General features: G+C 33.0%; 3 protein-coding genes across 4 annotated transcripts; all 3 read left to right on the top strand.

Annotated features, from left to right (window-relative positions):
• On the top strand, positions 1 to 3,382 carry LOC115955365 (G-type lectin S-receptor-like serine/threonine-protein kinase SD1-1). Of its 2 annotated transcripts, none has more exons than XM_031073477.1 (4): positions 1 to 1,377; positions 1,503 to 1,628; positions 2,531 to 2,995; positions 3,129 to 3,382. In XM_031073477.1, the coding sequence occupies exons 1-4, from the start codon at positions 1,191 to 1,193 to the stop codon at positions 3,263 to 3,265; spliced, it is 915 nt and encodes a 304-aa protein (XP_030929337.1). In that variant the 5' UTR covers positions 1 to 1,190; the 3' UTR covers positions 3,266 to 3,382. The 2 variants fall into 2 exon arrangements, with proteins under 2 accessions (XP_030929337.1, XP_030929336.1); XM_031073476.1 differs by having other exon boundaries at positions 2,528 to 2,995.
• On the top strand, positions 229 to 1,094 carry LOC115956468 (G-type lectin S-receptor-like serine/threonine-protein kinase At4g27290). Its single transcript, XM_031074837.1, has 2 exons — positions 229 to 385; positions 571 to 1,094. The coding sequence occupies exons 1-2, from the start codon at positions 229 to 231 to the stop codon at positions 1,092 to 1,094; spliced, it is 681 nt and encodes a 226-aa protein (XP_030930697.1).
• A 4,769-nt stretch (positions 3,383 to 8,151) lies between the features above and the next one.
• LOC115955364 (G-type lectin S-receptor-like serine/threonine-protein kinase At4g27290) lies at positions 8,152 to 14,022 on the top strand. The gene is made up of 8 exons (XM_031073475.1): positions 8,152 to 8,228; positions 8,541 to 9,362; positions 9,539 to 9,670; positions 12,433 to 12,590; positions 12,685 to 12,895; positions 13,005 to 13,242; positions 13,322 to 13,472; positions 13,551 to 14,022. The coding sequence occupies exons 2-8, from the start codon at positions 8,543 to 8,545 to the stop codon at positions 13,842 to 13,844; spliced, it is 2,004 nt and encodes a 667-aa protein (XP_030929335.1). The 5' UTR covers positions 8,152 to 8,228; positions 8,541 to 8,542; the 3' UTR covers positions 13,845 to 14,022.
• Positions 14,023 to 15,035: the final 1,013 nt, after the last annotated feature.

Here is a 15,035-nt window from a genome sequence, read left to right as displayed (position 1 = left end):
TTCAATGCTACCAGATCTTGACATGTGGACATAAAACAATACCAGACTCATCCTTAACTACACTATGCTACTTGTAGTTTACCTCTTATGTCAACTATCCTACAGGTCGCTTACCAGCAGCCTTATCACCGATTGTGTCAGCACCCTCAACCATAATAGCATCAGTAGCATGTGATGTAGCATGTGCCTTCACATCCCTCACTGAGGGCAAGACCCTGGTCTCTAGAGATGAGCTTTGCCCTGGGGTTCTTTAGTCCTGGTAATTCTGGTAACTGTTACTTGGGAATATGGTACAACAATATCCCAGTTAGAATAGCTGTTTGGGTAGCAAACCGGCTCAATCCAATAAACAACTCGTCTAGCATGTTGATGGTAAACAGTTTAGGTAGTCTTGTTTTCTAAGCCAGAATAGAAAAGTTGCTTGGTCGGCAAACTCAACAAAAAAGGCCTGGAATCCAATAGTCCAGCTTTTAGATTCAGAAAATCTAGTATTAAGAGAAGAGAATGAAGAAAACCCAGAAAAATATTTGTGGCAAAGCTTTGACTATCCTTCTGATACTTGGCTACCAGGAATGAAGCTTGGATGGGACTTAAAGACTGGTCTGGAACGGCGCATGTCTCCTGGAGAACTGAGTTGGGGGGTTGAACTTCATAATTACACTGAAACAGTCATAAAGAAAGGCACCAAGAAGTTCTTACAGACCGGACCATGGAATGGCCTTGGTTTCAGGGGTGTACCAGACTTAAAGGACAATCCGGTTTACACCTACGATTTTGTCATCAACAGCAATGAGGTATACTTCATATTCCACCTAATTAAAAATTCTGTAATCTCAAGGGGAGTTTTGAACGAAAATGCATCCTCATATGAGCGTGACATATGGGTCGAATTAGATAAAAAATGGATCACATACATTTCTACACCAAAAGACAAATGTGACACCTATAATTTATGTGGTCCTTATGGAAATTGTATCATTGGTGAGTCACCTATCTGTCAATGTGTAGAAGGATTCAAGCATAACTGCATAAGTCACCAGATACATGGAACCCAGATGAGTGGTTTAAGGGATGTGTACGTATTACCCAACTGAGCTGCCAGGATAAAGATAAAATTGGGTTTGTTAAATTTGTTGGGCTCAAAATGCCAGATACCACGTATTCCTGGGTGAACGGAAGTATGAATCTTAATGAGTGCAGAGTCAAATGTTTCGACAACTGTTCCTGTACGGCTTATGCAAACTCAGATGTTAAAAATGGAGGAAGTGGGTCGCACCATGTGGTTTGGAGATCTAATTGATATTAGACGGGTTGCAGCTAATGGGCAGGATGCTTATATGCAGGATGTATATATTCAAATGCCTGCTTCAGAGCAAGGTGATAGGCCTATGGTCTTTGTTGCTCTTTAATTCATATTTTTACTTGCCAATAAAGCTATAATCTTTGCTGTTTCCATCTATTTTGTTGCATTACTAAAATATTTTTGCTTTTCTATTGCAAAGTCAATCCTAAAGAAGTGAAAGACAAGAAAAAGATGAAGGTGATAGTGATAGTTGTTGTTGCAATTGCCGTAGTTTTTGGGGTGCTCTTGATTACCTACTGCATTTGCAAAAGGACAAACTTCAGAGGTAATATTTCTTTCTCTGAACCACTTTGGAAAAGATATTGAAAGATTGTTTGATTGAACTTCTAGAAACAAACAAAGCAACTAGTAAGATGTTGAACAAGAAAAGCTGTGATGGTTAGCCATTCGATCTAAAGAAAAATCATGGTGAGCAATAAAATTTGCATAATCATTTTCAAACAAGGCTAAACTATTGTTTTGGCCTCGAGCAAGGGCACCAAGTTGACTCAAGCTAGTAAATATAGATCCCATTAAGCAAGGCCCCGACTAGCCCTCCCTCATCTATGAGCTTTCTTGAGAGAATCCTATCAGTTTTATAAAATCTTGTGAAGTAAAGTTCGAAACCACAGAGCCTTTCTTCTAGTGAGGTGACTGTAGATCAAATATTCAAGGAGGTACCTTGGAGTGCACCATAGGATCTAGTTAATTCACAGACTTGCCATTCATGGAGGAATCGAAGGAATCCATATAGGAAGCAGCTCAAAGTTTTAAAGCTATTGTGAGTCGTAGTAGTAAGTTACCTATTGGGAATTTAAAGTCTAGATACAATTTTTTACTTTTTCAAGACCGTAAAACACATCCTTTTATAGTTAATTGCCTTAGTGGGAGTAGGTTACACATATAGTCCCTTTTCCTTTAGAGAGTTCTCCATAGGTTTTTCACTTCAGAATCATATTATGTGTCTTATGCGTTTATAATTTTACTTTATTTTATTTTGCTTTATGACTTGGTTACTTATTGTATTTTGGTTATTGATATTGGCATTTTGGATCGCCTAATTCAGTTGATTTGAAATCAAATAATAATTCTATTGTATAATTAATCAGTGGGTACCTCAACCGAATTTAACATTTTCCATATTATTATTTCTTGTGTATAATGTGAAGCCCATCATGATCTCAGCAGAGAAATTGGAGAATAATGTGATGATAGACCAGAACATTAAAGGCCAAAGTGAAGACGTGGAGGTCACATTCTTCACCTTAGCTACCATAGCCATTGCCACTAACAACTTTTCAAGTAATAACAAGCTTGGTGAAGATGGCTTTGGACTTGTATATAAGGTAACTTTGCAGCGTGCTTTTATAAAGATCACAAAAAATCAATTCTCATCATACTCAACTTCAATAAAAAAGCTATTTGGATATTTGAATTTTCAAGGTACTCTAATAGATGGAAAAGAAATTGCTGTGAAAAGGTTTTCACGGAGGTCTGGACAAGGATTGAATGAGTTTAAAAATGAAGTTATAGTAATCACCAAATTGCCACATCGAAATCTTGTTAGGCTTTTGGGCTATTGCATTGAAGGAGATGAGAGAATGCTAATCTATGAATACATGCTCAATGGAAGCTTGGATTCCTTCATTTTTGGTTTAAACTTCTCTAAAACAAATAAATTTTACCAAACTTCATGAAATTTTTCATTGTTATTTGAAGAAATACCAATTTTTTGTTTCATTATTCAAGTTGAACTTAGTATTAACATAAATGAGAAACTTTTTAGATCAAACAAGAGCTAAAGTTTTGGGTTGGTCTATGCACTTCAACTTTATTTGTGGGATTGTGCGAGGGCTTCTCTATCTTCACGAAGATTCTAGATTGAGGATTATACATAGAGGCCTCAAAGCAAGCAATGTTTAACTTGATAGTAAGATGAATCCAAAATTTTTTGACTTCGGTATGGCTAGAATTGTTGGTGGAGATCAGACTGAAGGAAACACAAATAGAGTGGTTGGAACATAGTACGTATTCTCAACATGTTTTATTGTTGACAATTTTTTTTAATCAAATATTTTCATACTTAATGATGTTTTTGCAATGGTTATATGGCACCTGAATACATCATTGATGGCATATTTTCAGTAAAATCTAATGTTTTTAGTTTTAGAATATTGTTGTTGGAGATAGTAAATGGAAAGAAAAATCGAGGCTTGTTCCATCCAAATCATAGTCTAAACCTTGTTGGACATGTGAGTTCTCAACAAATTTCATCTTCTATCTTACATACAATGGTACAAATAATGATAAATTTTTTTTAAATATTTTAGGCATGGAAATTATGGAAAGAAGGTAGGCCTTTAGAACTGATTGACACTTGCTTACAGGACTCTGACATCCTATCGAAGATTGCATGTTACCTCCATATTAGTTTCTTATGTTTGCAACAACATCATGATGATCCGACAAATATGTCATTTGTGGTTATGATGTTGCACAGTGAGGGTTCATTACCTAAACCCAAAGAGTCGGGTTTCTTTCTAGGAAAAAATTCACCTTCATCAAGCAAGAACCAGTCATCCTTAGTCAATGGAATTACTATTACCTTGTTTGAGGCTCGATAGTCAAGCATTATATCAATTACATTGTATAAAATATCTTTTGATTGATATTTTACATCTATACATTTTGTAAATTATACACACTTGTATTCTCTATGTATGTGACACCAGTCTTATTTGAACTTTAAAGGCTTATAATGGCTTCTACAATATTATACAGGTTTGAGTTTGGGTCAAAAGTTGCTCAGAGACAACTAACTTTTAATATGCTCAAATATAAGAATTTGATGATTTTTTTCCCTATCTTTCCCACTATAATGAATTTCTATGTGAAAATTGTTTCATTGGTAAGTAGACATCCAGGATTTTAAAATGGACATAGCTAGAATCATCTATAAACACCTTATTTTGTACCGGTTAATAACCTTTAGTTCTCAATCTTAATGATGATCTTGATATATTAACAGAGGTTAATTGAAGTTATCTTGATAGTTCGAAAGTAATCACAACTCAAAAGTAGTCTAAATTGCTTTGAAAACAATACTGAAAAATACATAACATATTCTTGATTACGGTAATCAAACCAGGCCTTGTAATTAGATAACTCATTCCAAAGTCTTTTAAGCCTAGTAAAGTAAGCACTCAAAATGGACTAATCTTGAGCAAGAAATGAGATTGCCTTCTAAATCTGAAAGATTCAAGGTGCATTCCATTGTGCAAACCTCTCTTGAAGATCCAGCCATTCATCTCGAGTTGTCTACATGTAAATAATCACACTGGAAACTACGTCTGTAGAAATAGAATTGAGAATCCACGAGAGCACCATTGTGTCACATCTTATCCAACGACTGAAAATTGGACAGTATTCATTGGTATATATATTGTGCCATTGACAAAACCAATTTTAGTCTTGGCGTGAGAGCCATGATCATTGAGCGAGGCCAAGTTTGATAGTTTTTGACAATGAGTAATTGGCTAACAAGAATTGGAGGAATCTTCTACTGTTTGTTGTTGTAGGAGCAGTAATAGAATCAGAAGTTGCTGAAACTTCAGCCTTGGAAATAAAGGAAAGCTAATTCCTAAACAAGAATTCAAGGAAAACTATTCTTGAAGAAGAATTCAAAGGAAAATTAGGAAGATGAAAAAGAATTTTGAGAGTGAAATTCACAATCTCAAAAGAGAAATTAGAAAAAAGATCTAAATAATTACAAGTGCTGCTCTGTTTATAAACACAGATACGGAGCCTAAGGACTTGGCGGGAAAATGTAACAAACTCAACAAACTAACTAACAAGCCTAACAGAATGAAATCTAACTAACTAATTCTAGTTACAACTAATTAAATAATGACACGTGTGCAAAACTAATTACAACACTAATTGCATTACGTGACTGACATGTGAGCAAATAAAGCTAAAACGACTGTAGCTGTAGGCTTGTACTCAGAACGACTGTAGCCTTGTTATTGATTGTTCTGACTCTTCTGAGACAAGAAACAAGAAAAAAGAAAATAATAATATAATAAATAAATAAATAAGAAGAAAGGGAAAGGTCGTCGGAGTTGAAAGACAAAAGAAATTCGGCGTAGGGTTTGGGTTGGGGTGTTGACGCATGTGGTGGGGAGAACAAGTAAAAGAGAGAGAGAGAAAGGTGAATGGGGGTTTAGAACAAAAATATGATATCCTTGGAATTCGCCAAATGCTAAGTATTAATATTGAAAAAATTTGAGCAAACAGTAAACTAATCGTGAATATGACCACGATTATCATCCATAGATTCTTTGTTGATGTCCAAATTCATAACATCTTCTACAAGCTCATCCAATTTCATTTGTGCAAGTTCTATGCAAAAAAGAAAAAAAAAAGAAAAAAGAAAAAAAAAGGTATTACTAGTTCTAGGGTTTGTAAAGTTTCAATTTCCAATTATATCTTCTGTAAATTTTTGTAATTACTCACTTTCCTTTTTAAATTTAAAATATATGTTGGATATAAAAGATATTTGACAAATTTAAAATAAAATAAAAATTTATTTGTTATACGAGTTAGACGGATTGTGTTAAGTAGGTCATTTCGGGTTGACACAAATAAATTGGCGTGTCAAACGTGTCTATTGCGGGTTACACGGGTTGACCTGCTTATGACACATTTTTTTTCGTGTCACTTTCGGGTCGACCCGTTTATGACCCAAACTCATTAAGGCCCAACCCTAACCCGAAAAAACCCGTGTCGGGTTCGTGTCGTGTTCTCGGGTTGGGTCGAACATTGACACCCCTAACAAGAAACAAGAAAAAAGAAAATAATAATAAAATAAATAAATAAATAAGAAGAAAGGGAAAGGTCGTCAGAGTTGAAAGACAAAAGAAATTCGGCGTAGGGTTTGGGTTGGGGTGTTGACGCATGTGGTGGGGAGAACAAGTAAAAGAGAGAGAGAGAAAGGTGAGTGCGGGTTGGTTCGAATCAATGGTCAGAAATAAGTAAGAAAAAAAATTAAGAAAATAATATACTAACAATATATTTTCATAACAAATTTTATATGAGGGGTTATTAAAAACAGGTAAAAGAATAATTTCAATAGTGAGTTTAAATTAGAATCAGTAAAATTTTATCGTCTAAGATTTGTTGTGAAAATGTTCTAGACGTAATACTTTTCAAAAATTAAAAAAATATAAGAACATTGGTAGGGACATCCCTACATTTTTCTCTCTACTTGAAGATAAGAACATATTTTTCCTGTTTTAGCTAATCATTTTCTTTTCATCCCATCAGATTTATTATTCCAAATCCTATTTTATTTAAATATTATTTATTCATTAGCTTTTTATTATTCCTCATTTTTCAACATATTCACTTTATTTTATCACAATTACCAAGACACAAAAGCAATAAATAATGAGTTTATTTTATGACAGTTACTAATTAAGACATAAAAACAATATATAAACAATGAGTTTAGGGAATGAATAGTGTTCCATAAAGATAGGGAGCCAAGGTTCATAAAACTCATCTTTGGAGTGAAATGGGTAAGCTGATGCAAAGGTTTTTAGGTGTTTTTATTTGTTTATTTTGGTTACTCATATTCACCACTTATCTTATTTTAGGTAATTTGCTACCAATGCTTTAAGAAATGGGACACTTAAAAAAATATATATTTATGAAGAGAAAAAATTTATGTAGAAATTGTTTATATAGCATATTGAATTGAAAAGTTTTTTATGTACAAAACTATCTAATTAAAAATAAACTAATGTAACTTGTTTTGTATTGAAAATTTTCAATTATTTTTCAATTGAAATTTTTATTTTTAGAATTTTATGTAATGGATAAAAACTCTAATGGTTCTCAATTAATTTCTATGTATGAAACAATTATATTTTTGGTTTTTATAGTCATCTAAATAAAAAATAGAAAAACGTACCAAAAATGCATTCTACACCTTTTCTAATCGAATACAAAATTTCATTCAGCATAATTATTTTTTAGTAAAAAGTTTCAGCATCCTATTAAATGTAATTTTCTATATAAAAAAAATAAATAATACATTCTACTATATATAATACATTCTAAAAAATGCATTTTTTTTTTGAAAAATACATATTCCCTGTACTTTTTTTTTTCCACTTTACATCACCAATCACAATTTTTCATATATATTTTTTATTATCTTTATAAAATAACAACATTCAAAATTGTAATCGATGTAAAAGATTTGGGGCCTGTTTAGTACAATTGTTTAAACAATAATTTTAGTTGTTTAAACACCATAACATGTATTTTCATAACATTTTTTCACTCACACATATTTCCACAATACTTAAACAACATTACTAGAAATTTCTTATCAAGCTGCCCTTGTTTTCCTCACCTTTCCATTCGTTTCTCGACCTTTCACACTAGGAGATATTGGACCACGACAAACTACCAAAAATGTGACATCTGCAAAAGAAAATAACCATACAGCAAATTTTTCTGATAACAAAATATAGAATTTTCTAAAATACCAGTGGATTCTTCGAAAATTCTAAATTTTATACCGTTTTAAAGTGTTGCCAATGCTAGACAGAACAACGTGTTTGAGTCAATGCATGACCATTGATATTCTAGTCTTTACACATTTTAATGGGGGTCTAAATTTAACAAGTTGGTTAAGAGCTCTAAGAAAAGAGAGCAATGGACATCTTTGCTTTTGTAATTTTGAATTCCAGTTTGCTATTTTTCTACTTTGTATTGTCGGATGCTGGTTACAGCATTACTCAAAACCAATCCCTTAGTGACGGCACAACATTGGTCTCTAAAGATGGAAGCTTTGTTTTGGGCTTCTTCAGTCCAGGTAACGCCACTAACCGTTACTTGGGAATTTGGTACAACAATATCCCAGTTAAAACGGTTGTTTGGGTAGCAAACCGGCGCAATCCAATCACAGACTTGTCTGGAGTGTTGATGGCAAACAGTGAAGGTAGTCTTGTTCTTCTCAGCAAGAATAGGACAGTTGCTTGGTCGGTGAATTCAACAAAAGAAGCCAGGAATCCGATAGTAGAGCTTTTAGATTCTGGAAATCTAGTATTAAGAGATGAGAATGAAGAAAACCCAGAAAACTATTTGTGGCAAAGCTTTGATTATCCTTCTGATACTTGGCTTTCAGGGATGAAGCTTGGATGGGACTTAAGGACTGGTCTGGAACGGCGCCTAACTGCATGGAAGAGTCCAGATGATCCATCTCCAGGTGAACTGAGTTGGGGGATTGAACTTCATAACTGCCCTGAGATAGTCATGAAGAAAGGCTCGGAGATTTACTTCCGGACAGGCCCATGGAATGGCATTGGTTTCACTGGTATACCAGACTTAAAGGAAAACCAGGTTTACAACTTCAATTTTACCTCCAACAAGGATGAGGTATACTTCATATTCCACAATATTAAAAAGTCTGTAATCTCAAGAGTAGTTTTGAACTCAACTCTCAACTTGTATGAGCGCTACGTGTGGGTTGAAGCAAAAAAAATATGGAGCCTGTACTTAACTTTGCCAAAAGACACATGTGACAGATATAATTTATGTGGTGCTTATGGCAATTGTATCATTGGTGACTCACCCATCTGTCAATGTGTACAAGGATTCAAGCGTAAGTCGTTAGAAACATGGAACCCAGAAGAGTGGTCTAAGGGATGTGTACGAAGTATGCAATTGAGCTGCGAGGATAAAGATAAAATTGGGTTTGTTAAATTGGTCGGGTACAAAATGCCAGATACCACGTATTCTTGGTTGAATGAAAGTATGAATCTTATCGAATGCAAAGACAAATGTTTGAACAACTGTTCCTGTATGGCTTATACAAACTCAGATATTAGAAATGGGGGAAGTGGCTGCGCTATCTGGTATGGGGATTTAATTGATATTCGACTGATTTCAGCTACCGGGCAGAATGCTAATGGGCAAGATGTATATATTCGAATGCCTGCAGAGCAAGGTATGGGCCTATAATCTTTGTTGCTCTTCAATTCGTATATATTTTGATTAGGCCATAATATTTGTTCCTTACTTCCATACTCGTATGGGCCTAAATATTTGTTTACATCTGTTTAATTGGATTAAGGTCTGTTCCAATAGTTGCATCTAAGATATTTTTGCTCTTCTATTGCCAAGTCAACCATGAAGAGTTGAAACACAAGAGAAAGATGAAGGTGATAGTGATCTCGGTGGTTTCCATGGCACTTGCCGTAGTTTTTGGAATTCTCTTGAGACCCTACTGCATTTGCAAGAGGACACATTTTAGAGGTAATATCACTTTCGCTGACCCACTTAGAAAAAGATATTGCAAGATTGTTTAATTGAACTTCTTGAAATTAACGTGCAGAGCAGATAGTTAATAAGAAGATGAACAAGAAAAGCTGTGATGTATTGCCATTTCATCTCATCTAAATAAAAAACCATTGTATGGAAGAAACTGTACATAATTGTTTTGTGCAAACATGAATCATTTGTACCCCTTTAGGTAATTGTTAGTAAATTATTTTAACAAAGTTTTGAAATTATTTTTGTGAAAAATATAAAATACCATAAAAAAATTTAATTACAATTTTCATTTTTTTAAAATTTTTTTGAAAATATATTATAAATTAATGCTTTTAGAGCATCAATCCATTAATAGTCTGTTTGTGATTTATTTATTTTGTTGAAATTGAAAACTTTTTACTAAAAGTACTATACAAAAAGATAAAAATTAACTAAAATAGTATAGTGAGACTCAAGAATAGTATCAAAAAATATAATAAGACTTATGGGTCATACTTGACTCGATTTTCTAGGAAACCTATGTCGTTATGTTGTTACTCATTCATTGAATTTCTGGACAATTACTCTTTTTTTTTTGTTTGGTGGACAATTACCCAACTGGACTTCATGGTCTATTTGAATAGAGGGAGGAAGGATGGAGAATGGAGGAGAGTGTAGTAGAGTAGAGTAAAGTAGGTTAAAAATAAGCTAATTTTGTGCTAAATCTACTCTACTCTACTCTACTCTCCCTCCCTCCCTTCCTTCAATCTAAACGGATCATTAGTTCACTTTTATTTAAATTTATGTTGACTCGTAGATGCTCGGTCAACCATTATGGCTGCCATGTAGTTTCAATTTCAGACATGTTCCGTCCGCTCTTCACTTCAATAACTGTACACTTCATAAGGATTCCTCCGTGACACGTGTCTGGTAAGTGATTAATTATTTTATTATTATGAAAACAAGTGCCCCTTGCATACGTTTGGTTTGTGCCCCATAACCAATCTTCTGGTTTAGCCGTATTGCAAGGGGTATCCGTATTTGTGAGGTTCTCAAAAGTATTTGCTCTTTTTTTTTTTTTTTTGGTTGTAATTTTTTTTTTTTTTTTTTTAACCAGTTTTAAAAATTGAGAGGTTAAAAAATAACTTTTAATCTCAACTTTCGAATAAACAAAAATTTAAAAGTGAAAACTTAAAAACTTAATAAATAAATAAATAAATAATCCATGGAATACTAGTATGTCTATTCCTTATTTTCCATGGAATACCAAGAAAAATATTCCTTATCTACAGTGACGGTTTTAGGATTTTTTTTTTTTTAGGAGGGTCAGTAGTGGTAGAGTTAGGAATTTGTCATAAGAGCGATTAAAAAAATAGAATGATATATATATATATATATATATATTGTATATGCAACTTCCATATTATATACAATAATCTAAAATAAATAAAATTCAGTACACAATACAACTATATCATGTAATAGTCTAAAAAATTTACTAATAGTTTAAAGATCAGTAAGACAACAACCATTGAATGCATAATAACTTATTATACTTATATGTAATATTAATTAAATAAAAACATATGATAATGAAGAATAATAACAAACCTAGGAGTGGGACTAGGAGTAAATGTGAACTAAGAAAAAAATAAAAAACTGATATAAATTTTTGCTTTTGAAGTGTACGGTTTTTTAACCATACACATGGTCAGTCTCTTAGAATTGGAGCAAACAGAGATAAAAGCTAAGAAAACTACTTGATCAAACAAAGATAAAGACTAAGAAGACATAGATTGGAGAAAGAGAGAAATAGAGAATGAAGAAAGAAATCACAGATATAAATATAGATCAGTTGGTTGGAACGATAGTGTAATTTTTTGCTAATGAAAAAGAAAAGTGCAAGGAAAAACAACTTCATTTTGTATTCAACGGAAAAGTAAGCTAGAGTCCTAGATAGAAGGTTTATTCATTTATTTATTTTTAACAAATGAGCAAAAATTTGAAACATTTTTTTCTTTATTATAAAATTAAATATTTTAAGAGTAGTGCTGTTGACACAACACTTGCACAAAAATTTCACAACAAAATATAGGTGACAAGTTGTTAAAGTTAGGTAAAAAAAAAAGTGATATATTAGGGAAAAAAAAAGGTAAAAAAGTGATGTCAATTGTGAGTCAAAATTAAAACTAGTTACAACTTGTCACTTACCCTTTATTGTGAAATTATTGTGAAAATAGCATTAAAATGATTATATTCAAGTTTATTTTAACTAGATTTAAATAAAATTTATGTTCAGGGTGTTCAAATATTTATTTTAGGGGAGTCAAAAAATCAACCCCTTGGCCAACACGTAATGCTACCCCCACTCATGCCCCCACTTATCTACTCAGAAATTTTTTTTCTTATGCATTGAGTAATGTATACCTTGTCTACTAAGCAATAAGTAAGAAATAAGTAATAGAGCCTTATAAATGGACAATACAACAAAGAGTTATGTGGCTTTGGCCCAAGGGTACCCAACATGTCAAGAGACTTTGAATTAGTTGAAGAGTGCCACAATTAATAAGAAGATGAGACATCTCTATGGTAATTTGTATTTGCGGATTGGTATATGTTTTTGGTGAGAGAGTTTTTCTCACTTGGTTATGAGGCTTTGTTGTGTCTTATTTATGATCAAGGACCTCGTTGCTTTGTTTTGTTCAGTTAGAAATGCAATGTTTTAATTTCTTATGTATAATGTGAACCAACCTTACTCTCAGCAGAGAAAATGATGAACAATGAGATGATAGACCAACACATCGAAGGCCAAAGTGAAGACTTAGAGCTCCCATTCTTTAGCCTGGCTACCATAATTGATGCGACTAACAACTTTTCAAGCAATAACAAGCTCGGTGAGGGTGGCTTTGGACCTGTATATAAGGTAACACTATAAAATTCTTTTAAAGAGACCTAAAAGAAGTAGTGATTATCATATTCAATATTAATATAATCTATTAACAAATGTGAATTTTTAGGGCACACTAACAAACAAAAAAGAAATTGCTGTAAAAAGGCTTTCACGGAGTTCTAGTCAAGGATTGAGTGAGTTTAAAAATGAGGTTTTATTGATTGCCAAATTGCAACACCGAAATCTTGTTAGGCTTTTGGGCTATTGCATTGAAGGAGAGGAGAAAATGCTAATTTATGAATATATGCCCAACAGAAGCTTGGACTTCTTCATTTTTGGTTTGAATTTTTCCCAAGCCTCATGAAATTTTTTTTATTTAAATAAATTTCAAATTCTTTTTTTATTGTTCAAGTTGGACTAGTATTAATATAAATGAGAAACATCCAGATCAAAGGAGAGCTAATGTTTTAGGTTGGTCTATGCGCTTCGACATTATTTGTGGGATTGCTCGGGGGCTTCTCTATCTTCATGAAGATTCTAGTTTGAGGATTATACATAGAGATCTCAAAGCAAGTAATATTTTACTAGATAGTAAGATGAACCCAAAAATTTCTGACTTCGGCATGGCAAGAATCTTTGGTGGAGATCAAACTGAAGGAAATACAAATAGAGTGGTTGGAACATAGTAAGTATTCTTTACATGTTCTATTATTGACACTTTGTTTTTCCAATAAAAAAGTTTTATTCTTAATGATGTTTTGCAGTGGGTATATGGCACCCGAATATGCAATTGATGGCTTATTTTCAGTAAAATCTGATGTCTTTAGTTTTGGAATATTGTTGTTGGAGATATTAAGTGGAAAGAAAAATCGAGGGTCTTTCCATCAAGATCATAGTCTAAACCTTGTTGGACAAGTGAGTTCACAAAAGATTTGACTCTCTACTTTTCATATAATGTTACAAATAATGATGGTAAATTTTGAAATGTTTCAGGCATGGAAATTATGGAAAGAAAAGATGCCTTTGAAATTGATTGATACTTGCTCAGAGGACTCTTGCATCCTATTGGAGGTTGAACGTTGCCTCCATATTAGTTTCTTATGTTTGCAACAACATCATGAGGATCGGCCTAACATGTCATCTGTGGTTATGATGTTGCATAGTGAAAGTCCATTACCAGAACCCAAAGATCTTGGTTTCTTTGTAGGAAAAAAATCATTGGTATCAAGTAAGAACCAATCATCCTCAACCAATGAAGTTACTATTACATTGTTAGAGGCTCGATAGTCAAACATCATATCAATTGCCTTATATTGCATGAAGAAGGAAAGATCACTCCTAAATGCAGCTATAATCTTATATATGATACCACCAGATGCACCTTGGTACTTCCATCCACTAAACGATCCTATGATTGTTATTCTTCATTTGTTCACTATATAAGTTGTATTCCCCCAAGTATGTGATATTTGTCTTATTTGAAGGTTCCAAATTAAGGGTCTTGTTAACAAGTGTTCTAAGGGCACAAATTTAAAATTAATAAATGCTCAATTATGAATTGTAATGCACACTATTCAAAGAACAAAATACACTTGTTAATGATTCAATAGTTTGCAATCACAAATTCACTGTTTATGTGTGTATTTTTCGGATATATATGTGTACTATTTAACTTAACTTTTTGAAATATATATAACATTTAATGCACCTTAATCATTGCTCTTAGGGAATTAGTGCCAAAATGAATCTATTTTAAAAATATATATATATAAAAGACTATATATAGAAGGTGCGAGAAATAAAAAAGCCCTAAACCCTCTCTTTGCACCTCAACTAGCACCTCATGAAGTGTTCAACAAAGGCATTCAAGGTTCAAATCCTCCTTTTCCATTGTAATTATTGAATAATAATAATACTAATTATTATTATTATTATTATTATTATTATTATTATTGATAGGCTAAGAATGTATTGACCCCTTTGGTAACTTAATCAATTAATTTAGCCAAGTGAAATTAATTAGATTCAATTACATACAATAAGTATGGTAGCACAAACAAATCACCAATTAAGTTAAATGCAGTGGAAAATAAATTTGACATAGGTGATTTGTTTATGTATAGGGAAAACCACCGAGACAAAACCCCACCGAGTGAATTTAAGGTCACCACTCCTGAGAATCTACTATTATTAATACAAGCAATTACAAGTAAAAGGAATCCTAATACCTAATACCAACTTACAATTGAATCCTTACCCCAATACCCAATTGGACTTGTAATGTAGTGACAATCTTTCCTTTCAATGCACGACTCTCAGTACGTGACTAACCAATTGGTGCACGGATCCAAGTACGTGACTAACACACCAACTTGAGAAAGATGTCGGCTGCAAAGTTCTTCAATTCATCCAACAATAAAGATCAAGAAACTCATTGGTTACAAAACCCTTGGTGCAAGATGCAGCAGCTTCTACAAG

The sequence above is a fragment of the Quercus lobata genome, chromosome 8, assembly GCF_001633185.2.
Source record: "Quercus lobata isolate SW786 chromosome 8, ValleyOak3.0 Primary Assembly, whole genome shotgun sequence".
NCBI classification, from domain to species: Eukaryota; Viridiplantae; Streptophyta; class Magnoliopsida; order Fagales; family Fagaceae; genus Quercus; species Quercus lobata.
Note: the sequence above shows the minus strand (reverse complement) of the source record. Positions and strands in the feature narration are given on the sequence as shown.